The 24201-nt window shown below is 45.9% G+C and overlaps 1 protein-coding gene across 1 annotated transcript in view; it reads left to right on the forward strand.

Moving 5' to 3' along the window:
* The window catches only part of pkhd1l1.1 (PKHD1 like 1, tandem duplicate 1), a 42364-nt gene that overhangs the window by 15856 nt on the left and 2307 nt on the right, over nt 1-24201 (forward strand). Inside the window, exons 33-75 of the mRNA XM_083684791.1 lie at nt 56-198; nt 609-713; nt 1106-1294; nt 1697-1867; nt 2338-2555; nt 2851-3228; nt 3443-4040; nt 4346-4594; nt 4978-5127; nt 5604-5778; nt 6224-6380; nt 6789-6945; nt 7203-7412; nt 7882-8011; nt 8608-8849; nt 9769-9905; nt 10379-11408; nt 11682-11873; nt 12258-12409; nt 12592-12751; nt 13152-13323; nt 13561-13649; nt 14127-14284; nt 14660-14789; nt 15241-15359; nt 15606-15735; nt 16008-16169; nt 16473-16576; nt 17069-17195; nt 17450-17571; nt 17822-17912; nt 18176-18330; nt 18983-19105; nt 19491-19602; nt 20196-20312; nt 20633-20798; nt 21084-21316; nt 21623-21790; nt 22106-22263; nt 22518-22653; nt 22820-23167; nt 23496-23647; nt 24023-24169. Coding sequence (XP_083540917.1) covers nt 56-198; nt 609-713; nt 1106-1294; nt 1697-1867; nt 2338-2555; nt 2851-3228; nt 3443-4040; nt 4346-4594; nt 4978-5127; nt 5604-5778; nt 6224-6380; nt 6789-6945; nt 7203-7412; nt 7882-8011; nt 8608-8849; nt 9769-9905; nt 10379-11408; nt 11682-11873; nt 12258-12409; nt 12592-12751; nt 13152-13323; nt 13561-13649; nt 14127-14284; nt 14660-14789; nt 15241-15359; nt 15606-15735; nt 16008-16169; nt 16473-16576; nt 17069-17195; nt 17450-17571; nt 17822-17912; nt 18176-18330; nt 18983-19105; nt 19491-19602; nt 20196-20312; nt 20633-20798; nt 21084-21316; nt 21623-21790; nt 22106-22263; nt 22518-22653; nt 22820-23167; nt 23496-23647; nt 24023-24169 — 8362 coding nt within the window. The remainder of the gene's footprint in view (nt 1-55; nt 199-608; nt 714-1105; nt 1295-1696; nt 1868-2337; nt 2556-2850; nt 3229-3442; nt 4041-4345; nt 4595-4977; nt 5128-5603; nt 5779-6223; nt 6381-6788; nt 6946-7202; nt 7413-7881; nt 8012-8607; nt 8850-9768; nt 9906-10378; nt 11409-11681; nt 11874-12257; nt 12410-12591; nt 12752-13151; nt 13324-13560; nt 13650-14126; nt 14285-14659; nt 14790-15240; nt 15360-15605; nt 15736-16007; nt 16170-16472; nt 16577-17068; nt 17196-17449; nt 17572-17821; nt 17913-18175; nt 18331-18982; nt 19106-19490; nt 19603-20195; nt 20313-20632; nt 20799-21083; nt 21317-21622; nt 21791-22105; nt 22264-22517; nt 22654-22819; nt 23168-23495; nt 23648-24022; nt 24170-24201) is intronic.

The following is a 24201-nucleotide window of genomic DNA, read 5'->3' on the forward strand; positions in this document are numbered from 1 at the left end:
AACTGTATCTCCGTGTTTGAGTGCATTGCGGTAACATTGGAATCCTTCCTCCTAGCAATGGAGTGAACGCCACCATAGAGTACATCCTGAAGGTCTCAGGGCTCTCCCCACGTTTGGGCTCCCTACACGGGGGGAGCACACTCACCATCACAGGCTCTGGCTTCAGCTCCAATGTCTCGGACAACACAGTCTCAATGGGTAAGAACCAGGAACAACTTCACATGGGGGGGTTACAAGGTGATTCCAAAGGCACATTTTCATATCCAATCCAGGATAGACAATAACGTTCTATTCCATTCTATTCCACTACATTCTACTCTGTTCTATTCTAGAATAGGGAGCATTTAATGCAGGACTTAGTTAGTCATTATGGCAACCAACGAGCCGTGATATTTCTGCTAGTATCTAACATGAACACACAATTCAATCATCTCTACATTATGCTATTACGTTATAAGTAAAGTCACATTTCTCTAAACTAAAATTCCAGGATAGACAATCAACGGAGCACTAAATGCAGTTCTTAGTTAGCAATTATTACAACCAATGAGCTGTGTTATTGCTGCTACTAATATTTCGGGGGTGGGTGGGGTGGTGTCTCTCCACAGGGGGTGCTAAGTGTGAGGTGACGTATGCCTCAGAGGGTGAGCTGCAGTGCGTCCTGCTGTCGGAGAAACGGACACACACAGTCACCAACCAAGGCTCCCACCCCGGTAGGTTTACCTCTCCTCTCTTTGTGCCCCTGTCAAAACCCCAAGTCTCAAACAGTGGGTTAAGAGTGACAACAATGGGGACAGGATTGCCTTACGCCGGTACGCCATGCAAATACTGTAGGTGAGGTGTCACCTAGACAGTAGCCCCTGGAGTGTTTCAGCCACGCCAGGCAGACTGCTTTCTGTAGATTAGTAAAGAGGTTCCAAGACTCCTAAAATGGTTTGAAATGCACTCGTTTGAACTCTTCAAGGTTTTTCCTCACCATTTAGACACACTCATGTTGGTATTGATGGTATTTTAGTCTTTATTATTTGTATGTATTTATTTCTGTGTGTGTGTGTGTGTGTGTGTGTGTGTGTGTGTGTGTGTGTGTGTGTGTGTGTGTGTTCAGAGTTGGGAACGGGCTATGCATGGAGTCCCTCCGCAGTGACGGCGTCTGTTGGAGACACGGTGGTTTGGCGTTGGGACGCTCCGGCCTTCATCAAGGGACTGGGCTACAGGGTCTTCAGTGTGTCCAACCCCAGCAGCACCACTCCTGATGGGAGAGCATTCACCAGCGGGGAAACCAAAACCCCGAAAGGTACTGTCATCCATCCACAGGTCAGACAATGGCCTTCCTATGCTATCATACTATAGATATGCAGGCTATGTTCTAGCCTGGAGATATCCAGCAGTGTTATGTACCGTGGCGATGATTAACCTCGAGGAAAATTCCACGATAATGTACAATGACAATGACACTGTGAGGCAAGCAAAAACAAAACAAAAACCTAACCTGATGGGTATCTCAGTCTGCATACTTACCCTGCGTGCCGTTTCAGCCACCACCAGCGTGTCATCTATTCATCGTCTGTGACGTGTCGTGTCATCTATCATCTATCCATGTCATAATATCCATCATCTGTGTCGTGTCGTGTCATCTATCATCTATCCATGTCATCTATCCATCATCTGCCATGTGTGTCCCTGTGTTTCTCCTCAGGGGTTTTCAGCTACCGCTTCACCGCGCCCGGCCTGTACTACTACAGCAGCGGTTACGTGAACAAGGCCAACACCCTCATGCTCCAGGGAGCAGTGCGTGTCTGGCCCGTGAAGGAGAGGAGCAGCACCCTGTCTGTCACTGTGGGAGGAATGTCGGCAATCCACATGACAGGTAATGGTACCTGGGGACCTGTCTCCCCCTTGAGCTACAGTACCAGTCAAAAGTTTGGACACACCTTCTCATTCAATGGTTTTTCTTTATTTTTTAAATTATTTTTTACATTGTAGATTAATATTGAAGACATCAAAACTATGAAGGAACACATAGGGAATTATGTAGTAAACAAAAAAGTGTTAAACAAACTAGAATATGTTTTATATTTTAGATTCTTCAAAGTAGCCACCTTTTGCTTTGATGACAGCTTTGCACACTCTTGGCAAGGTGTGTCCAAACTTTTGACTGGTACTGTAGATCCACCACCATCACTAGGAGAACAACATAGGAACGATCGTGATGATTGAGGATGAGATACTGTACGTTAAACAAGGCTTAGATCTGGTAGGGCTGTCTGTCGTGTTGATCTGGGAGTTTTTAAAAAAAAATGTTAGCACATATACAGTGTTGATCTATTCCCCCCCTAGGTTCAAGTCGTTCCAATAGGGCGGCGCCAGATTGTGTTGCCACCCTACCCGCTAACTGCACCCAGCAGCAGTCGAACCAGAGCTCAGACGGGTTCTCCTTCAGCTTCTCAGCCTGCGCCACCCCCATGGTCCACGCCATCTCTCCAGGCCAGGGCACTGCCCACACGGTCATCCGCCTCCAGGGCATGGGCTTCAGCGACACAGCCTGTGCCAACGAGGTGAGGCTGGCAACCTGCTCCTGGTTCAGTCGCATAACATCCAGTCCTATTCAGACCCAACATTTCATTCTTTTTGTTTCATGGAAAAAAAAACTGAGTAACATTTTGGTAACATTTTAGACAATGTCGTACTTTTCATTGCAGTTCTGCCAGGGTGACGCGACAAATCAGTATTTTTTATGTGTTTTACTATCATTTAAGATTAAGTGACATCTTTCCGTTCCATTCAAATTTGCACCTGAAAACCCGTTTTCTTTGTGCTCCGGAATGATCAGTGTGTCCTGGTTTCACACAGGTGACTGTCGGAGGGCTCCCCTGTCACGTGATCAACAGCACCCACGCGGAGATCAACTGCAGGCTCAGCCCAGACAGCGGAGCGGCCGTTGGCATCGCTCACCCTGTGGCCGTCAGGGTCAAAAACCTGGGTGACGCCATCGTCACGGTGCCAGGCGAGTACGGCCGCAGGTTTGTGGTCCTACCCGTGGTCGACTCAGTCACGCCCTCTATGGGCAGCACCACAGGCTACACTCGTCTGTTGATCACTGGCTCAGGGTTCTCAGCCGGGCTGGTGTCCGTGGCCAACATGCCCTGTTCCGTCCTGTCAATCAACTACACCCATATCGTCTGTGACACCTCCCCCTCCCCCGCACGCACCGGAAACGCTGTCATACAGGTACTGAATGCTGTGTGTGTGTGTGTGTGTGTGTGTGTGTGTGTGTGTGTGTGTGTGTGTGTGTGTGTTGTTTTTGGTGTTGTTCCATCTTTTTTTGTATTATTTGTAAATTGTACCTGCATTTCAGCCTGTTGCCTTTGCAATTTCAGTTACAATTGCTCTGTTGTCAATAAACAATAAAAAAAACATTCTGTTTATTTCCGACCTCTCTCAGATGGGCAGGATCGCCAGCTCCTGTCACTCCGACTGCTCCTTCCTGTACTCCGCCTCCGTTACCCCGTCCGTCACAGGCATCTCCCCCAGCGACGTCAACGGTAACAGCACCACCGTCACCATCACCGGCGCAGGGTTCGGCAGCGATGTCGACGACGTGGCTGTTTCCGCCTGCTCCCTGGAACTCATGGTCACCGCGGTAACAGACGCCACCATCACTCTGAAGGTGGGCCCGCTGCCCGCCGGGGACCACCACGTCATGGTGGTGGTCAGGAGTAAAGGCCTGGCGTCGGGCAATGTCACCCTGAGCAGCCGCCCCCAGGCCACGCTCAGCCCAGACATGGGCAGCACGGCGGGGGGCACTCCCCTGGTCCTCTCCGGTAACGGCTTTGTACCTGGTAACACCACAGTGACGGTGGGCGACGCCCCCTGCCAGATCCAGGAGGTGACCCCAGGGAGGCTGCAGTGCCTGACCCCGCCTCACGACGAGGGGCTGGTGAAGGTGAACATCCGGGTCGTCTCTGTGGAGTACCCAGCGCTCAACTTCACCTACTCCCGGGCTCACACTCCTGTCATCAGCTCCGTCAGCCCTGCCTCCGGTAAGCAATAGGAGTCACTGGTAAAAAAACCGTCTCTCCTGTAGCGTTTCAATGTGTTCCGGTGGAGGCTGGCGGAAGTCGAAATCGGAGAACGGTCTGATTGTAAATGCATGGAATGGAATGAGGAATGGTGTCAAACGCGTGTGTCTCTCATCCCCTGTGTCTCCCCTTCCACGCATTACAATGAGCCTGTCCTCCGGTTTCTACCTCCACCAGCCTCCCCTGGCAGCCAAGTCTTACTTCTCTGAAGTGAACTGCAGCCTGAATCTCATCCCCTTGTGTCCTTCTCTGTTTAACACCCATAGGTTCTAGCAATTCTGCGATCACAGTCGTAGGGACCGGGTTCGGCACGGACTCCCAGCTCATCTCCGTGACCATCAACGGCGTGCCTTGTAGCGTGAGCAGCGTCACAAACACATCGGTGCAGTGCACTGTGGGAGAGAACCCGGGGGGAACGTACCCGGTGATGCTCCATCACAAGGTCAAAGGTTACGCCCAGCCACAGGGTGTCTTCTCCTACGAGCTGCTCCTCTCTTCCATCCAGCCCAACGAGGGTAAGCACATGACCTGAGAGAGAGAGAGTCTCATTGGGGGAGGGGGGTTTAGGTATCTTTATGGCCATGGTGTTGACCCCCCCCAAGCCCTGTGGAGTCGATTAGTTTCAATGTGTGTACTTTGATCAACACCTTGGAGACTTAAATAGAATAAAGTGGAATAACTTTATTTAATTTTTTTCCAGAGGGAACTTCAGTATGAGAACTGAAAAAATGACTTTTCATAATGAGATATTTTCTTGAGCTACTAAAAACATCAAATGCGTGACTGGCATCCTCCAAAAGAGGAGATTTGAACACGCCTGACCTTGACGGAGGTCTAAGACGATGTGACGTCGTGAATGTTTCTACAAATCCTCTGTCTCTCTTTGTGCTTGACGTAGGTAGCTACGGTGGGGGTGCCATGCTGGCTGTCCAAGGCTCTGGGTTCGACCCTCGCTCCTCCACAGTGCTTATCTGTGGGAAGCAGTGCGAGATCAATCGGAACATGTCCACAACCACCCGCCTCTACTGTGAGGCTCCAAGCAACAACGGTGAGTATCGCTCACTAACACAAAGACGTGTCACAAAGACGATCAATGACCTGACAAAAAAAAAGATATGTTTAGAATTCTTCAGTTGTTGCGAGAATCTTTTACTCAATCAATCTCAGTGGAGCATCAACCCTTTTGTTTTTTAGAATGCAGGCAGGCTTGTTTTGTTTTTTAAACCTTAGATGTTCTCTCATTATGATGAAAAGCCAGTCGTTCTTGTCTTGGTTGAACTTTAAACGCTACTCTGCTTTGATGGAGATGTATAGCGTATGGAATGTTCTCATCTATACATGTCAGATAAGGTATGCACGCTCATCACGGATGGAGGGACACCGAAGGGCAAGTCATTTATGGCAAGATTGCATCTTAATCCGGTGTCTGTGTCTGTGTCTGTGTCTGTGTCTGTGTGTGTGTGTGTGTGTGTGTGTGTGTGTGTGTGTGCTCCCCCCCCCCCCCACACACACACACCTCCCCAGGCACTAAGGCGGAGCTGAGCTGCACGGTGATGGTTGTCAACCAGTTGAACGTTGTGAACATATCAGGTGGCTTCACCTACAAATCCCTCCTCACTCCGGCAATCAGCGAGGTGTCTCCACGGAGAGGTGGCACAGCCGGAGGCACCACACTCGTAATCACCGGTTCAGGTTTCAGGTACGGAGCCAAGCGGAGCAGTAATCACATCATCCTCCAACAACACAATGGGGTTGGCACACCCAGATCATAAACCATTACCTGGGAATCAAACACTGTGAAAGCCAGTGGTATTTTTGGTCTCATCCGATACAAGTACACAAATGTACTTTTTGTTTCGTGTTCGAGCGTTGCTTTCGTTTGACGATTTGCTTTTGCAATGGATGCAATTTGAATACACAACCATGTTCAGTTCATAATAACATTTATTATTTAAGGCATCAGTCATATACATCAGTATGTACTAATCAGTAGATATAAAATCAGTATGAAATCAGTAATTTTGATGTTTTTAGCTGATATGTGACATCCTGGTGTTATTGCAGCTGTTCTTTTAGGAGGTTTTCTTTTTCACGAAAAGCCAGGAAGCCAAACCCGGTTCTGTCTGTGTTCCTTCTCTGTGCAGTACAAACAGCAGCGAAGTGAGTGTGACCATCGCAGGGTCCGTCTGTGACGTCACGTCTGCCAACAACACACACATCGTCTGTGTGACCAACGCTCAGTCCCGATCTCAGGAGACCCAGGTCCGGGTCAGCATCGGGGACCAAGGCGTCGCCAAGATGGTAAAGAGGGCCCAGAGAGATTCCCTAACCTCATGCCTTCTTTACCCTCTAATCTCATTGATCGCTGATTATCGGTTTGGAGAAAGCAGTGTTTTGGCCAACTGCATTGTATTGTATCTACCTGCTCTCCTCCTGTATACAGTAAAAAGTCGATTTAACTGAAGGTGTTGTTTACACACTCTCTTGGTAAGATGGTGAGAGAGCAGAGAGAGATTTCATCACACAAGAGATTTAAAAAAAAAAAAATGTATTTGTCACACGTGTGTGATAACATTCCTCATTCCATTCCACGCATTGCAATATTATTCTGCCTCCACCGTCCTCCCCTGGGTCAAACTGCATTGTATGTAATCTCTCTCTCTCTCTCTCTCTCTCTCTCTCTCTCTCTCTCTCTCGCTCCTCTTTTAGGACAACGCAGATTTCTTCTACATCGACGTCTGGTCATCCAGGTACACCTGGGGAGGACTGTCCCCACCTGAGAAGGGGGCATTTGCTGTCATCAGCAAGGGCCAGTTCATCCTGCTGGACACCAACACTCCCGTTCTGAAAATGCTTCTCATTCAAGGTGTCATAATCATAATTATCATGGCCATTAAGCACTATTTTAAAGCTAAAATCTACATACATAGCATATTAGAGATTCAGCATATTAGAGATTTTGCATATTAGAGATTTTGCAAGGAACCTAGGACCTAGTACCATTATTCACACACGTCACAAGATATGCTATGTTTTTATTATTATTTATTCGTAATCTCCTTTAGCTGCCAATCCTAGGGTGTATATGCTGTGTTTTGTTTGTAATCTGACTTTTGTTGACAGGTGGGACTTTGGTGTTTGACGAGGCAGATATTGAACTGCAGGCAGAGAACATTCTCATCGTAGATGGTGGAAAGCTCCAGATTGGCCAAGAGGGGGCGCCATTCCAGCACAAAGCCATCATCACTCTCCATGGACACCTCCGCTCCCCAGAGCTCCCTGTCTACGGAACCAAGACCCTGGCTGTCAGAGAGGGAGTACTGGATCTGCATGGTACATACACAAACACACCCACATACACACACACACAAACACAAACACATTCACACCTTCATACTCTCTGGAAACAGTTTTAATTGATGGCAATGGCATGATCAAACTACAGTCTTTCTTTAACAACAGAATAGATAGGATCTGTATCATAATAACAGACATCCATCATATCCACTGACTCAATATACTGTCGATTCAGGAACGTGATCTATCTGTATTCACCTGGAATTGAGAAATAATGGACCATAATAGACATGACCCACATACTCTAAAACCCCCTGCTACTATTATTACATTATGTCACAAAGTAGTAAGGTAATAGGGTAATGAGAAGCCTCTAACGTGCAACAACACCATTATTATTACCCCCCCCCCCCCCTCCTCCCACATCCTCCGCTCCTCCCCCCCCCCCCCCTGCAGTCACAACCATTGTCTAACATTCCTGTTGGTTTTGAACCTGTTTCTCCAGGTATTCCAGTTCCTGTCACCTGGACCCACCTGGCTCAGACGGCCACCAATGGCTCCACCACACTGACCCTGATGCTGTCTGTTACCTGGAAGGCAGGGGACGAGATCGTCATCGCCTCAACAGGCCACAGGTAGGTACTGCAGTTAACATGCCTGTACTCCCCCTAGGCTGAATTCACAGAGCGGAGGGTGTTCGGTAACAGGGTAATGTCAGCTATACATCTCTGAAAGAGGAGACGCAAAGCTTGTATGGATGTAAACACACACCGTTGTGTTAAACACCTAGGGAAAGTGTTGGATGATGGATCACGTGGATGATATCCATGTCTCTGTTTCAACACGAGATAAACCTCAAGGTGACTTTTGCTCATCATGAATTATTAAAGGACATTGCATATAGAATTATAAAAAAAACTGAGATTTGAATATTCCCCATTACATAGGTGTGGATACTTAACCACAATGCCAGCAATTGGCTGTAAAATTATACATTTCCAATCTGGCCCTTGTACTATCAACGCCACCTAATCACCCCCTGCTTTCAATTGGCTCATTCATCCCCTCTCCTCTCCCCTGCAACTATTCCCCAGGCCGTTGCCGCAAATGAGAATATGTTCTCAGTCAACTTGCCTGATAAAATAAGCGTGAAACAAACACAACTACCCTCATGGACAAATGGAACATACCGTGGCTATCAAAAATGAATTCCCTACTGCTTGTTTTCCAGGCACAGCCAGAAGGAGAACGAGGTGAGGAAAATAGCCTCCGTGTCTTCTGATGGCCTGACCCTGACCCTGACGGAGCCCCTGCAGTACCGTCACCTGGGGGTGTCCGTCATCCTGCCTGACGGGACCGTGTTCCAGGCCCGGGCCGAGGTGGGCCTCCTCACCAGGAACATAGTGGTCCGTGGATCCAACAACATTGAGTGGAACGACAAGATCGAAGCCTGTCCCGGAGGCTTTGACACAGGTACAGTAGCCAATCAAATTAGATCGAATGAAACTTTATTTATCTTGCACATTTTTGTACATACATACCTCTAGGCATAATGTGGTTCACAAAAACAGTTCAAATAATGTTCATACATTATTGAAAAGTATAAACGCCTTACACTTAAAAATACAGAGTAATAAACAAAGTTTGGACTGATTGTAGAAGACTGATAGTGGGATAATAGTTGACTGAAATACTATGTAACCCTGTAAACAGATAAGGCCAAGTCTCTGTGGTTAGTATCTTGCCCCATCATCACAGGGTTAGTGGTTCAAGACCCGGTGATGGGGCTGGAAAATGCTTTTATGGTTATGCTATGTGGCTCAGTTGGTAGAGCCTGGCGCTAACAACGCTTAGGTTGTGGGTTTGATTCCTGCTGGGACCATATATACTGAATGTATGCACTCAATGCAATGTAAGTCGCTTTGGATAGAAGCGTCAGTTAAATGGCATATATTATGTTATTATTACTCTAGACTAGAACAAGTTGAACTTCAACAATCTAAAGAGAAGCCTACATGAAGAAACATTTTCTGACAATGCTTAAAGACCCCATTCTGTATTGACTTATCTAACTGTATCTACTACACAACTATAAATCCATGAATAGCTGTGTTATTATAGGCCTAGTGGTGAGTTTTAACTGCAACTCCCTGCTGTACTGTACTTGTCCACCAGGGGAGGCTGGTGGAGGTAGAAATCAGAAGACGGGCTCATTGATACCATTCCTTAATCCATTCCATTACATGACAATGAACCCATCCTCCACCAGCCAGTTGTGTTCCTGACAGTGTTCATTGACATACTTATCGCATAATAAATCCAGTCATATTTTTATACTCACCATTACAGCCAGTATGAACTCTCACTGTATATCTGTGTTTACTGTGTCTAGGGGAGTTTGCCACCCAGACCTGTTTCCAGGGGAGGTTTGGTGAGGAGGTGGGCAGCGATCAGTTTGGTGGCTGCATCATGTTCCACGCCCCCAGACCAAACGAGAACCTGGCTATTGGAAGACTGGAATATGTTGAGGTACAGTAGTCATTCAAGACTGGACTATGTTGAGCTACAGTAGTCATTCAAGACTGGAATATGTTGAGGTACAGTAGTCATTCAAGACTGGAATATGTTGAGGTACAGTAGTCATTCAAGACTGGACTATGTTGAGGTACAGTAGTCATTCAAGACTGGAATATGTTGAGGTACAGTAGTCATTCAAGACTGGACTATGTTGAGGTACAGTAGTCATTCAAGCAGAACTGGACTCTTCATCTGCAGATAATGAAATATATGTTAGCTACAGAAGTAGTTTGTCATTTGAATTTCTTCGATTTTTTGACTGATTGATGTATGTAGTATGTAGTCGGCCAAATTAGCATATACTGTATATTAACTTTGCACCATATATCTAACTCATCATATATTATTCCTATATATGTGTGTATTCGTATATATTTTCAGTATATTTATATTCAGCTGTATATTTTCTATCCTGCTTCCCTCAGGTGTTCCACGCTGGTCAAGCCTTCAGGCTGGGCCGCTACCCCATCCACTGGCATCTGATGGGAGACGTCAACCAGCGGTCGTACGTGCGCGGCTGTGCCATCCACCAGACCTACAACCGAGCCGTGACCATCCACAACACGCACAACCTCCTGGTGGAGAGGAACGTCATCTACGACATCATGGGCGGGGCCTTCTTCATCGAGGACGGCATAGAGACGGGCAACGTCCTCCAGTACAACCTGGCCGTGTTCGTCAAGCAGAGCACCAGTCTGCTGAATGACGACGTCACCCCCGCCGCCTACTGGGTCACCAACCCCAACAACATCATCCGGCACAACGCCGCCGCCGGGGGAACCCACTTTGGGTTCTGGTACCGTATGCACACCCACCCCGACGGCCCGTCCTACGACAGGAACATCTGCCAGAAGAAGGTCCCTCTGGGGCAGTTCTTCAACAACACGGTCCATTCCCAGGGCTGGTTCGGCCTGTGGATCTTCCAGGACTACTTCCCCGTGCAGAATGGCCGCTGCAACTCCAAGAAACCCGAGCCCGCCGTGTTCGACGGCCTGACCACCTGGAACTGCGAGAAGGGCGCAGAGTGGGTGAACGTGGGCGCCATCCACTTCAAAAACTTCCTCATGGTCAACAATGAGAAGGCAGGCACCGAGGCCAAGCGCATCATCCCAGCGTACGTGAGTGGCTTCGGGGAGGTGGGCGGGGCGGCGATCATCAACAGCACCATCGTGAGTCACGTGGATGAGCTGGGGTTGGGGGACAACTACTGCACCCGGCGGGGGATCATCCTGCCTCTGGACGACGGCATGAGCGTCCTCTCTACCAAGTTTGTGAACTTCGACCGGGGGTCGTGTAGCGCCATCGGGGTGACGACCATCACTGGGACGTGTATGGAGCACTGCGGGGGCTGGAGCGCCAGGTTCGCTGGGATCCAGTACTTCAACTCTCCCAATAAGGCTGGCTTCAGATGGGAGCATGAGGTGAACCTCGTGGACAGTGACGGCTCCCTGACAGGTGATCATCCACTCAGCCTCTGGTCACACAGACCTTCATTGTTTGCCTTAACAATTGTATTAATATTACACATTATGTGTCTTTTTTTTTTTTTTTTTTTTTTTGGGTCGAGGTATATTTTTATTCCTTATCTGATAATGTAGACAGATGTCATCAGCTCTTATAAAAGGTGTAACTCAGGTGTAACTTAAGGAGCTTTTCCATTTTTACTGTAGGTTTGGCCGTTAGTACACAGTGTCCTTTCTTAGCAACTTTCCCCTTCCCTCCTCACAGGAAACGCTGGCTCCAAGGTCGTGCCCATGAGTCCCCTGCTTGACCCGGCACACTGCTCTAAGAACGCCAACTGGAGTGTGGGCTTCCCCGGTGCTATCTGTGACGACACCATCCACTTCCACCGCCTGGCCTTCAACAAACCCACACCCTCCTCTCTGGAAGCCAAGGATGTCATCATGACCAATGCCCATGGTAAGGGGGGAGGATATACTTATAGAGTATTTTATGGCATTTTGTAAATAGGCAGTTAAGAAAATACAGTAGATATGAACAGCCTTCACTTTTCTACCGGGCCAAAAAAGAGTAATACAATAATGTGTGCAGGCTTTTCTTCATTATTGTGTTTGTGTATTACCCTGTCTCTTATGAACAGAATAGAAGCGCAAGACGTAACACAAACAAACAGACAGAGGGAAATACAAATTCAGTGTTTGAAGTTAATGTTAAAATATAAGCTAAACTACTATTTCAGTCTTTTATGATTATGATTTTATATGAACTCCTTCTCTATTTCATGTCCTGAGTTTGCAGCAAAAGGCTTGGTGCTTCAGAGTTTAACTTGTTTTTCTCATCTAGGCACCAGTGTGGTTCCCTTCATAAAGAAGAAGATGACCCACAAACTGGGCTGGATGGCCATGCTGCCGTCTGGTGACACCTACAACTGGTACTTCAAAGACGTCGACCATATCACAAACATCACGTACCAATCCAAGTTCTACGGCTTTAAGGTACAGGCGGAGATCAGGAGGAGATGGACCTCTTAAATAAAAACCTGCATTTTGTTCTTGATGTGTGATATTTAATGTTCCTGTTAAACATAAAACAATTGCCCCAAATTATCTTTAAGGTCTTAGTCCCTTAAAAGGTTTACAGTTGATCTGTAACCTGAGCAACCTCTGTTTCCCTACAGAGTGACGATTATGTGATCATCAACCACAACCTGACCCAGAGCCCAAACAGTTTTCATATTGTGGATGACAGGAATGGCTCAGCAGCACCCCTGGATCACAGCAAGAACGTGAACGGGGACTGGTACTTCGATAAGAACTCCAATAACCTCTATTACATGGGTCAGACACTCATCATTTACATGTTATTATTTTACTCCTCTGTGGCCATCAGTATTACGAATGGTCCTATTGTTTTTGTTATAACAATTGTATTTATTATATTATATAACATTTTTGTTTCCATTTTTCACAATGTATATATGTATGCGGCTGGCATAGTATACTGTATATGGGTGTAGGCTATTCTTTATTTTTTTGCTACAATAATAATAATTTATATCTACGCTCACAAAGTGTACAGTGTATGTTGACAGTGTCTTATAAGCCCATATGGGCTGGGCACCATGAAAGGTGTTAAATCAAATAAAATGAAATACAAATGCAACCATCAGTCAATCAACCAAAAAAATAGAAGGTCCCATTATTAATGCTTCTATTCCCTGTCTCCATGTTTCCTTAGTGTCTGGGAAGACAAGCCAGCGTAGACGTCGCTCCAGTGTGGACCCAGCACAGATGGACGTTGAGGTGAACTTTAAGGTGTACCGCTGTTTCTACTATAACTGCGTCCGACCGACCCCACCGCCTCCTCCAACGATAGCCCCCACTCCCACCCGCAGACCTGCTGACTTCATGTACGTAATGCACTTTCTCTATTTCACCACGGTCAAATGTGCTATTGACAGGTACCATGTTGCCGTACTGAATCACTGTTTACCACTTAACGTATTATATTGCTCATTGACCTTATAGAGGCATGGTGGATTTTATATTGCATTAGAAGGATGATGTTTGAGGTTTTTTCAATGATAAAATAGTTTTCTGTCTGGATAATTCTGAGATTAATCTGTGGTGCTCGCATGTGTTTCCAGTCTTTGGTCCAACACTTCATTCTGGAAAACATCAGCCGAGAACAACTTCACTGCACCAGCAGAGGGCTCCGATGTGACCATTCCATCAGGTAAACAAGTGTTCACACTCTACGTATCTTTTGTGAAAACGTAATCTTATGTGATAATAAAGTGAACTTCTATGTGGAATATGTGTTACACAATGTAACTCTTCTCTTTTAAGGTGGTGTCTATGATATTTGCAGTAGACTTTTCTAGCTTTTAGAAAGACTGATTATTTTCTCATCAATTGTTGGAATGTGGTCATTTTTGCACACCCCGAGACAACACACACGCACTGCACACCCTCCCCTCAGAGACAACACACGAGGGGTCTGGGCATAGGGTCATTCGCCACCCCTGGCGGGGTTAAGTGCCTTGCTCAAGGGCACAACGGCAGTGGTAGGCACCTTAGATATGAGCATCCTTCCAGTCAACCTTCCAGTCACCAGCTCCCTCCCAGCGACTTACCGATTGCTGGCCGGCTTCTCTAACCTCTAGGCTACCTGCCGCCCCAGAGTTGAGTTGATTACTGTGTATTTCCACAGGGATATGGATGGTTTTGGACAGTGACACCCCTCCACTTAACAAGCTGACCGTGTACGGAGTCCTGGAGATCCCAGACTCCATGAACGACACCTCCAGTCGACAGGCCCAGAGCGAGTACCGGACCGTGGTGCTAGACGCCACATACATCTTAATTCTGGTCAGTGATGATTCATCATACTGGACATCATATCTGGAGATGTACATTACTGTTGAGGCTGTTTGCTCAACTGGGATCTTGTAGGAATAACATCAGCACCTTCACCACTATTATGTTCTAATAGACATTTCTTTCATTCTTTACATTACCATGGCTTGGCTCTGCTTTATAAAAAATAAAAAAACAAGGGACTGAATTATGCTGCACTCAAATTGCCATTCAGTGACAATAAAGAGTTTCCTGACCTGAACTGAACTGGACTGAAGTGAAATAGTAGCACAAATTCTCGTGGATGATATCAATTCAATACAATATACTGCAGATGCAACAGCTGTTGAAGGCCGAGAATCAAGCCTCTGTTGTGTCCTGTTGCAGGGTGGGCGTGTAATAGCAGGATGGGATGATGAGCCATTCAGAGGTCAACTACACATCATACTGAGAGGGAAGCACGACACCCCTGACTGGCCACTACCTAACGGCCCCAACCTGGGCTCCAAGGTGCTGGGTGAGTGAACTGATACATGCTCTCTCAATAACACTCACTCTAATCCCACATTTTAATGCAATATTGCCCTCTATATACAGTAAATCCATGGTTTAATAGATATAATTATGGATTGTTTTTTGATTATTCATATGTTAGTAAGGGGTGTCACATGGAGTTTTTTTCATACATGTATGTTTACAAGTACTCTCCAATGGACCAGGTCTCTCTTGTAAAAGATACAAAGAGATTAAAGGCTGTTTGATGTTTTTTTAATACGTCGTTTGACTTGTCAAAGACGATATATGACTGTGTCATAAGAAAGTTCAGGTGCGCGACACTAAAAAGTGTTGACTAGACGTCATTTCTAGACTGTCAATCCACAGTTGTCGGCAGTGTCGATCGACGAAGCATAAATTAACCGTAACCTGAATCAATAAAGGGACAATGGAATGTTGTGGTTGTGTTCCAGGTGTGATTGGTACTTTGGACCTGTATGGGATGCCCCACGATGTGTACCACACCAAGCTGGCCAGCACTGCCCAGGCTGGGTCCAACATGCTCAGCCTGGACAGGCCCGTGGACTGGCAGGTCAGTGGGATCTCACGTGGTACATTTGCTTCCACAGTACAATGTGCTTCACTGTTCACTATACCTACTGTACCTGGAGTAATCCTATCAGATGTGTTTGTTTCAAATATGTTTATTATTACAGCAATAGAACATACAAGATATACAAACAAACTCAAGTGTGTGTGCTCCTATTTTTCCTTTTTGAAAAACAAAACATAACGATCACCTCAAAAGCTGTACTTACTCTCTGTATGTTCTGTTCAGGTTGGGGACGAGGTCGTCATTTCAACCACAAGCTACGACGCCTGGCAGACAGAAGCCAGGGCGATCGTCTCTGTCTCAGCTGACAAACGCACCCTGACCCTGAACGAGTCTCTGACACACACTCACATCGGTCAGTCAACACCACCACGCTACACAATGACCCCTGCCAGTCTCTAATGAGATTACAATATCTAAATCTATTCTATCTCTCTCTCTCTCTCTCTCTCTCTCTCTCTCTCTCTCTCTCTAAAAGATAGAGTTAAGCATGCACACCCACATAGTCACAGAACCAATGCCAAAACAACATGCATTTTGTACAAAGTAAAGGATATCCTTTCCTTACACGGTTCTGTAATGTGCCAGAGACTAGTCATTGATCAGAGCATTGGTCTCCACTTCCAGGGGAGAGTCACAAGGTCTCTGGAACTCAGCTGACCTACAGACTGGCAGCAGACGTGGGTCTACTCAGCAGGAACATCAAGATCATCGGTCATCACCACCCCGAACTGTTCCAGGAGTCGTTTGGAGCCAGGGTGCTGGTGGCCAACTACCTCTACTACAAAGGTAGAGGAACAAACAGTGACATCTCCATGTCTGTGGATACTCTAAATAACATTGGGATTTATAGCTGTTTATCAGATGCTTTTATCCAAAGCAACTTACAGTACAGTGGGTGCATACATATTTTGTATATACAGTATGGTCCCTGCCGCAATATGAAGCAACTGAGTCGCCTAAAATGATTTTGTTCTGTTTTGCAACGGCACTGCTGCTCTGGCTGTATTCCTGGATAGAGATGTGCTTGTATTGGAAGTGAAGATACTTATTCTGTACATCACACACCACTTTTGTGTTGTTTTCCCCAAGGCAAGGCCCAGATCAGGAATGTGGAGTTCTACCACTCCGGTCAGGAAGGATGGACTGATTACACCGACCCTCGCTACTCTGTGGCCTTCTTCAACCTGGCAGAGGTAAGACATGTTCATATTTCTCACATCTCAGTGTTTAGACTGACCCTCACTACTCTGTGGCATTCCTCAACCTGGCAGAGGTAAGACATGTTAATATTTCTCACATCTCAGTGTTTAGACTGACCCTCACTACTCTGTGGCATTCCTCAACCTGGGAGATGTAAGATATCTTACATCTATCTAACTCATTTGTCAGTGTGTGAACTGACCCTTACTACTAAGACTATAAGACAACCCACTGTAACTGACAGTATATCTCAGTGTTGATAACATCCTACATGTACAACTGTATATACCTGGGTTCTCCTTCTACAATATGACTCAAGTCGATTCATTAGTAGGAGGAAGGACTTCACCCTTTTTTCAGTTGACTTCGGTTAGTTGACTGTTGAGTGTTGAGAACATACTCATTCTCAACACTTTCAACGGGTTGCGAGTTATAGATGTGTAATATGTAATATGTGTGTAATAAGTGTTATCTTTCTCCTCCAGGTTTCAGGGAATGACTCCTACATCCAGGGATGTGCGTTCCACCACGGCTTCTCTCCTGCCATCGGAGTCTTTGGAACCAAAGGATTGATGGTTGATGACAATGTTATCTTCTACACAGTTGGAGAAGGTACTTTATTCTTACTTGAATCCTGTATGCACCACGCATTAATCCATCCATCCATCCATCCATCCATCCATCCATCCATCCATTCATTCATTCATTCATCCATCCATCCATCCATGCATTCACCCATCCATCCATCCATCCATCCATCCATTCATTCATTCACGGCATTGATAGAATCACATTCTGAGTTGAATGAGATAATCAGAGGGCTTTGATGCATAATGACAGCTTAACACTGTTGTCACTGGTGACAGGTATCAGAGTGTGGGGTGATGACATCACCGTCCGGAGGAACCTGGTCACCATGAGTCTGTGGCCGGGGTCCTATCAGGATAGAAAAGAGAGGTTCAACTTCCTATGGACTGCTGCCATCGAGGTCAGTGTTTGAAATAGAGTGGAAGATCTCATCATTACAAGAGAAGCCTGTTTTTCTACATATGCATTTTATTACTGTCAGTAGAATAGTGCTGATGACGGCAGACTGAGACTCGAAACGTCTACTGATGAAGACTCTTTCTTCCACACCAACCATTTTTCCGCCAACCTGGGCACAGGCTCCTATTTTGTCCCTCTGACTGCACCGTACATTCTTCATGTATTCATTCTGTGTGTTTGTCTCATGCAAGGTGAACGAAGGGACAAACGTGGTGCTGCAGGACAACATCGTGGCTGGCTATGAGAGAGTCGGATACCGCATCGATGGTGAAAGATGCCCAGGTAACTGCCTGGAGTAACCCTTCATACATGACGTCATTATTATGTTGTTGCTATGGCAAAAACATACCGTCACACGCCGTCCCCTGTCCATTGATATCAGTCGCTCTCGTGGACGCTGTCAAAACATGAGCTGAAATATTGCATGATGTGAACAAGAAAAGGAACAAAGCTTTTGAAATGAAACCCTGCAGTTCATGCTCCCAAGTGATAGAAACACATCACATAGTCCACCATTACCAGTTTCTCATGGATGCTGTGTGCAGGTTCAACCTCAGGGAAACAGATGGAGATGTGGCGTGACAACGAAGCTCATGGAGGCCTGTACGGGGTCTACATGAACCGGGATGGCCTTCCTGGCTGCTCCCTCATCCAAGGCTTCAGCATCTGGAAGAACTACGACTTCGGCATCTACTTCCAGGTACAGCAAGCAGGGAGGGTCATTCCCTATAACTGTACGGTTAACATCAACAGAGGCTTCTAGACATTCCCATTCTCAGACATCGTGACAGTGTCTCGTGGAAGAGCCTCTTTTTCTGTCTGCCTTCAAATGTTTTGTTCCAAAGGGAGAAGAGAAGCTACAGATCTTTTTTTTTATAGTTTCAGCCAATAGTTCTAAAATTAGCACTCACAAACATAAAATGGGTCCACGAAATAGACAGAAATATAGTCAAGAAATGATTGGACATAGAGGGGCACACCTCCCCAATCCCATGAACAAAAATGTATCTTGCAAAAGTTTGTTGACCTTAAACTGAGGACTGTGTGGTCTAATCGATTACATTACATTATATCATGAACCCTACAGTCAACACTTACGCCAACATTTGAAGAAAGAATTTAAAGAATTAGCTGTAGCATCTCTTTCACTTTCCCAGCCTTATATATATATATGACAGTATTTACATTTATGGCATTTAGCAGACGCCTTTATCCAAAGCGACTTACAACAAATACAGTATATTGTACAAATACAGTATATTGTATACAGTATATTGTATAAATACAGTATATTGTGACAGAGCCGGGTTTCTGTTTACCTGACTCTAAGCACCACTCATTTGCATGTCCAGGTGCCGATGACTGTGATGGTGAAAAAAGTGACCCTTGTGGACAACGGGAATGGCATCATGTCCTTTATCTACGGCCCTCCCTCCAGAAACCATCGGTACTCTAATAAGACTGTGGACATCCAGGTGAGAGGCTTCATTTCACTGTTGTGTTTACATCCCGTTTAACTATCGTAGTAAGTTAAAGTTCCGTCAGATAGTTTTGCTTGCATCACATCTATTCCTTTTTTTTTTGATAATGTTTTTTTATGCAGTTTTAAAAAACATATTTTTTTCCACTAAGCCCCCACCCCCTTCCACCCCTATGTTGTGTGGTTTTCACAGCAAAACCTTCCTCTGGGCTCTTTCTGTATCTGTATTAGTCACTAAATCGAATTATAACAAGACAATTAACAGGTCAATTAGAACAAATTAAACAGGTCTCTCTTGCAAAAACCTGTAGGCCAATATATATAAAGGATGAATAAGGATGAATAAGATGTTTTGCAATGTATCGTTCCTCCAATCCCAGAATGCCCTGATAGTAGCCACCAGCCCCAGCTTCAACTGTTCAGATGGAGTGCCTATGGGTGACTACAACATCCGGAACAGCCAAGGCCACAGAGCTCCCCGAACCCGCGGAGGTTGGTACTATTACTACCACCTTAGCTAAAACCCTTATACCATTCACTGTACAATGGTCATCATAGCTGTGTACTGTAGTGTGATTTAGATGTTACGACTGTACAATGGTCATCATAGCTGTGTACTGTAGTGTGATTTAGGTGTTACGACTGTGCAATGGTCATCATAGCTGTGTACTGTAGTGTGATTTAGCTGTTATTACAATTACATTACAACCTTGCAGAGGTACTATTTAGTCACCGTAGCTAAAACCCTGATACCAGTACTGCATGTGCCATCTTACAGTATATCAATCAGGGGAGGCTGGTGGAGGTAGAAATCGGAGGACAGACTCATTGTAATGCATGGTACGGAATGAGGAATGACATCAAACACACCATTCCTTATTCCATTCCATGCATTACAATGAGCCCGTCCTCCGATTTCTACCTCCACCAGCCTCCCCCAATACAGCACAGCAAAGTATGCTCTTACTTTGAATTACTAAAGCCTGCGCTAGAGTTACAGATATCTTCCCAGCTTCAGTTTTTTTAAATGTTGTATGTATGTTCTCTATTGTCCAGAATAACCTGATCCTCTCCCTGTTTCATAGGTGGCAGGTCTGGAATCACCTGGCCCACCTTTATTTCGAGTCACAACCTCGCCCCAGAGAAACCCCACACTAAAGTGATGAGCTACAACGCCATCAGTGGGCTCATGAGAGTTTCTGGTGAGTCCTGATGTCCTGATGTTCTACCTGTCTCCACAGAGAGAAAATGTAGTACGATTGTGAAGTGTCAACTCCGAGTGTGATAGCTGCTGTAGAGATTCACACACTTACAGTAGACCTTCTACTCTCAGTCTGTACCTGGGGAGGCTGGTGGAGGTAGAAAGCGGTGGGCGGGCTCACTGTAATGCATGGAACAGAATGAGGAATGGTATCAAACCCACATCTTTGATACCATTCCTCATTCCTGTAAGGCAGTAGTAATGCATCATACTGGTGCTCCTGGCCTTAAATCCCTTCCCTTTGCTTGTTTTGTCTTCCAGACACCACATTCGTCGGTTTCAGGAACGCCTGCTCCACTGAGACCACGGCGATGTTCATGACCAACCCTGCGAGCGAAGACCTGCAGCACCCTGTGGAGGTCCAGAGAATAAGGCTTGTAGACAGCACAGAGGGAGCCAAGGTCTTCATCCACAGGCCTGATGTCAGGTGAGACACATTGTCTTAAACATAGTTGATCTAACTGATGCCATGGGTGAACTCACTCACTCACAGTGTCAATAAGGAAATTTGTTGTATTTTTTTTGGTCAATATTTATTTAATATCCCATTCATGTCAAATAAAAGACCTATTTTCCATATTAGATCTGGAATTGTAATTTCCTGCATTTTCTTAATGTTCTTACATTGACTCTATGGATAATAGCACCACTGCAACTGTGAGGAGGAGAACCAGCTCTGATTGTGTTGTGTGTGTATCTGTGTGTGTCTCAGCAAGGCGAACCCATCCGACTGCGTGGACATGGACTGTGATGCTAAGAAGAAGACCATGCTGAAGGACATGGATGGCTCCTTCCTGGGAGCGGTGGGGGCCGTGGTTCCCCAGTCAGAGTATGAGTGGGACGGGGACGCCAGGAGAGGCCTGGGAGACTACCGCCTCCCCAAGGTCATGCTCACCTATCTCAACGGCAGCCGAATCCCTGTCAACCAGATAGCTCCTAATAAGGGTAGGTGGTGGTGGTGGAGGCTTCCTGGTTAAGCTTTTGATCTCTGAGGACAGAGTCAGCATTGGGATCAGTCAAGTTTGATCCATTTCTGTCTTAAAAACTTTGTTCACATCTATTTAGCTCCTCAAATTGACATTATATTTGCAATACAACACCATAGGCAAACAGGGATGGCTATTAACATTTCTAAGCCATTGTGGGTCTTTAGCAAATCTCCTGAATTTTTACGTTGTGAAATGGCAGTACGTGGTGTTCTGACTGCCTGTAAATGCCTTTTTTAATTGATGCTGGTATTGATCTCCTTAGGTGTGATCAGGGACTCCAGCTGTGTGTACATGGCCCCCTGGCAGAGCTATAAGTGCTTCGGCCTCAACTACAGGATGCTGGTGATCGAGAGTCTGGACTCAGACACAGAGACCAGGCGTCTTTCTCCCGTGGCGGTCCTGGGAGACAAGTATGTGGATCTGATTAACGGTAAGGGCTTAAGGAATTCACCATCATAAATTCTAAAATGTGTCAGGACATTTTAGCAGCTCTATGTTTACATGTTTCATTGCAGTGTAGCCAAAATGATAAGACAGCATAACATGCAGATCCTTCATGCCAAATCGATAACGCTATACGGTTACATAGTTAAATTAATTCAAGCAGGAGTTTTCCCATCAATCGATCGATCAATCAATCAATCAATCAATCAAAACCATTTTTGTGTTGCGCTCCCAACAAAAAGTCCTATCCACAAAAATGCTGACGAGTGACCGGAACGTTCCGTGTGTAATTCCCCCTCAGGCCCTCAGGACCATGGCTGGTGTGCAGGCTACACCTGTCAGAGGAGAGTGTCTCTGTTCCACAGCGTGGTCGCCACCAACAAGCACTTTGATATCTACTTCACCAGCACCACCCCTCAGAAACTACGCTTCATGCTGCTCAACGCAGATCCTACAGAGGTCAGCTCATCCTCTGGTCTAGTGCATGGCTTCCGTGTGAAATACATTAACGTCTTATTTTATATTTACTGCATATCAATGATATTACAGTGCTTTATATCTATGCACTTCAGTTGTGGTTCTTTCAGTTTTCTGACACTTGAGGTGTTTGTTTTTTATATTGTGATGTTGTCATGATATGTCTTTTGGAGACATCTGTGTGAAATGCACTTCAAGTAAAGTTTGATTTGATTTGTTGTTTATGTATGTCACAGGTTGTCAGAGTAGCTGTGTTTTACGCCAATCCTCAACGTCTGGACGTGTACGTTAAAGATAAACTGGTCGCTCCGACGAACGCCGTCTGGAACAAGGACAACACTGACTATACTCTTGCGAAACCTCTAACCCCAGGTATAGTGTATTATCTTTTATGAATGGCCACTTTGTTTGTAGCACCATAAAGACGTTGATAAGCTTACATAAAAGTATCGAAACACTTTTCTCAAGATAGTTTCAGCTAACATTCTTGTTATTGTTCATTAACATAACATTGCCTTCTCTACTCCTGCACCCCCAGAGCAATTCGTTCCAAAGCTAAACTCCACCACCTTGGGCTCCAACTACTTTGACCAGGACTACAAGATGTTGAACGTCCTGGTGCGAGGCTCCACCCCCGTGGAAATCCGTACCTCTCCCTTGCTCTTCCTCTCCTTCGCACTGCCCGCCATGACTATTGACGACTTCTTCGGAGACAACCTGGTCCAGAACCTGGCTCTGTTCCTCAAAGTTCCCTCAAACATGATCCGGATCACTAAAATCATCCGGGAGGACGGAGGGTCACGGCGCAGGAAGAGGTCCACGGGCCTGACGGTGGAGATGGAGATCCAGAAACCCCCCATGCAGCAGACCACCAACACCACCAGCGGTGAGCAAAGACAATAGTGGAATAGTACTTCATTGTTACACAGCGGTAATCTTCTGCTCAGCTCTCCATCACCCCAGCCCCACAGACAACATACACACACACACACACACACACACACACACACACACACACACACACACACACACACACACACACACACACACACACACACAGACACTACTGCCAAATAAGACCACATCCCCATCCTGTGTTTGTTTGTATAGCGTAACTTTTCAGTAGAGCTTCTTGCAACCTAAAAAAATATGTATATCTCAATGCAGTGTCTTTAATAACTTTATTCTATATTTAATTATGTATTTCTCTCCAGATGAGGAGGACTTTGCTGTGTTGAAGAACATTGCCAACAACCTCGGTGAGGCGGCAGTCACAGGAGGCCTGAGTAAGTCCATTGGCTTCAACGTATCATCCTTGGGTGTCATCTCCCCACCCCCGCCTTCCTCTGACCCTACCTGGAACAAGGTAAGACTTCTCACATAACTGAATAAAAAACCCTTCACTCAACTGAATCTCTGTCTCTCAGTTGTCCTTCAGTCAACTACTAGGTATAGTTGGTGTCTTGTGATAAAAACACAACTAACCCACTGTCTCCCAGACCTTTTCTGATTCTTTATTCCAACAAAATGCACCTCCACCTTTTGCCTACAGTATAAAGGCACTCCATTGATGAAATATCTAACACTGCTTTTACTTTGAATTTGATCATGTACAGTATTGCTGTTATGTGTACAGTATACTGATGGTTGTATTTTATCCCCCCCCCCACCCCCACCCCACACACACACACACACACACACACACACACACATACACACACACACACACACACACACACAGGTGGCCACTACTGAGCCCACTAGAGAGGAACCCAAAGTGAGCTTTGTGGCGAGTGTGTCCAGCCTGATGCTTATGGAGGAGCCAGTGGTCGGGGAGTACGAGGGTCCGCTCATTCAGCAGCCTAGTCTCATGGCTGTAGATGACGCTGTGAGTACTAGTTTTAACCATCTTTTGAAGCT

Source organism: Argentina silus (genome assembly GCF_951799395.1).
Source record: "Argentina silus genome assembly, chromosome: 14".
NCBI lineage: Eukaryota > Metazoa > Chordata > Actinopteri > Argentiniformes > Argentinidae > Argentina > Argentina silus.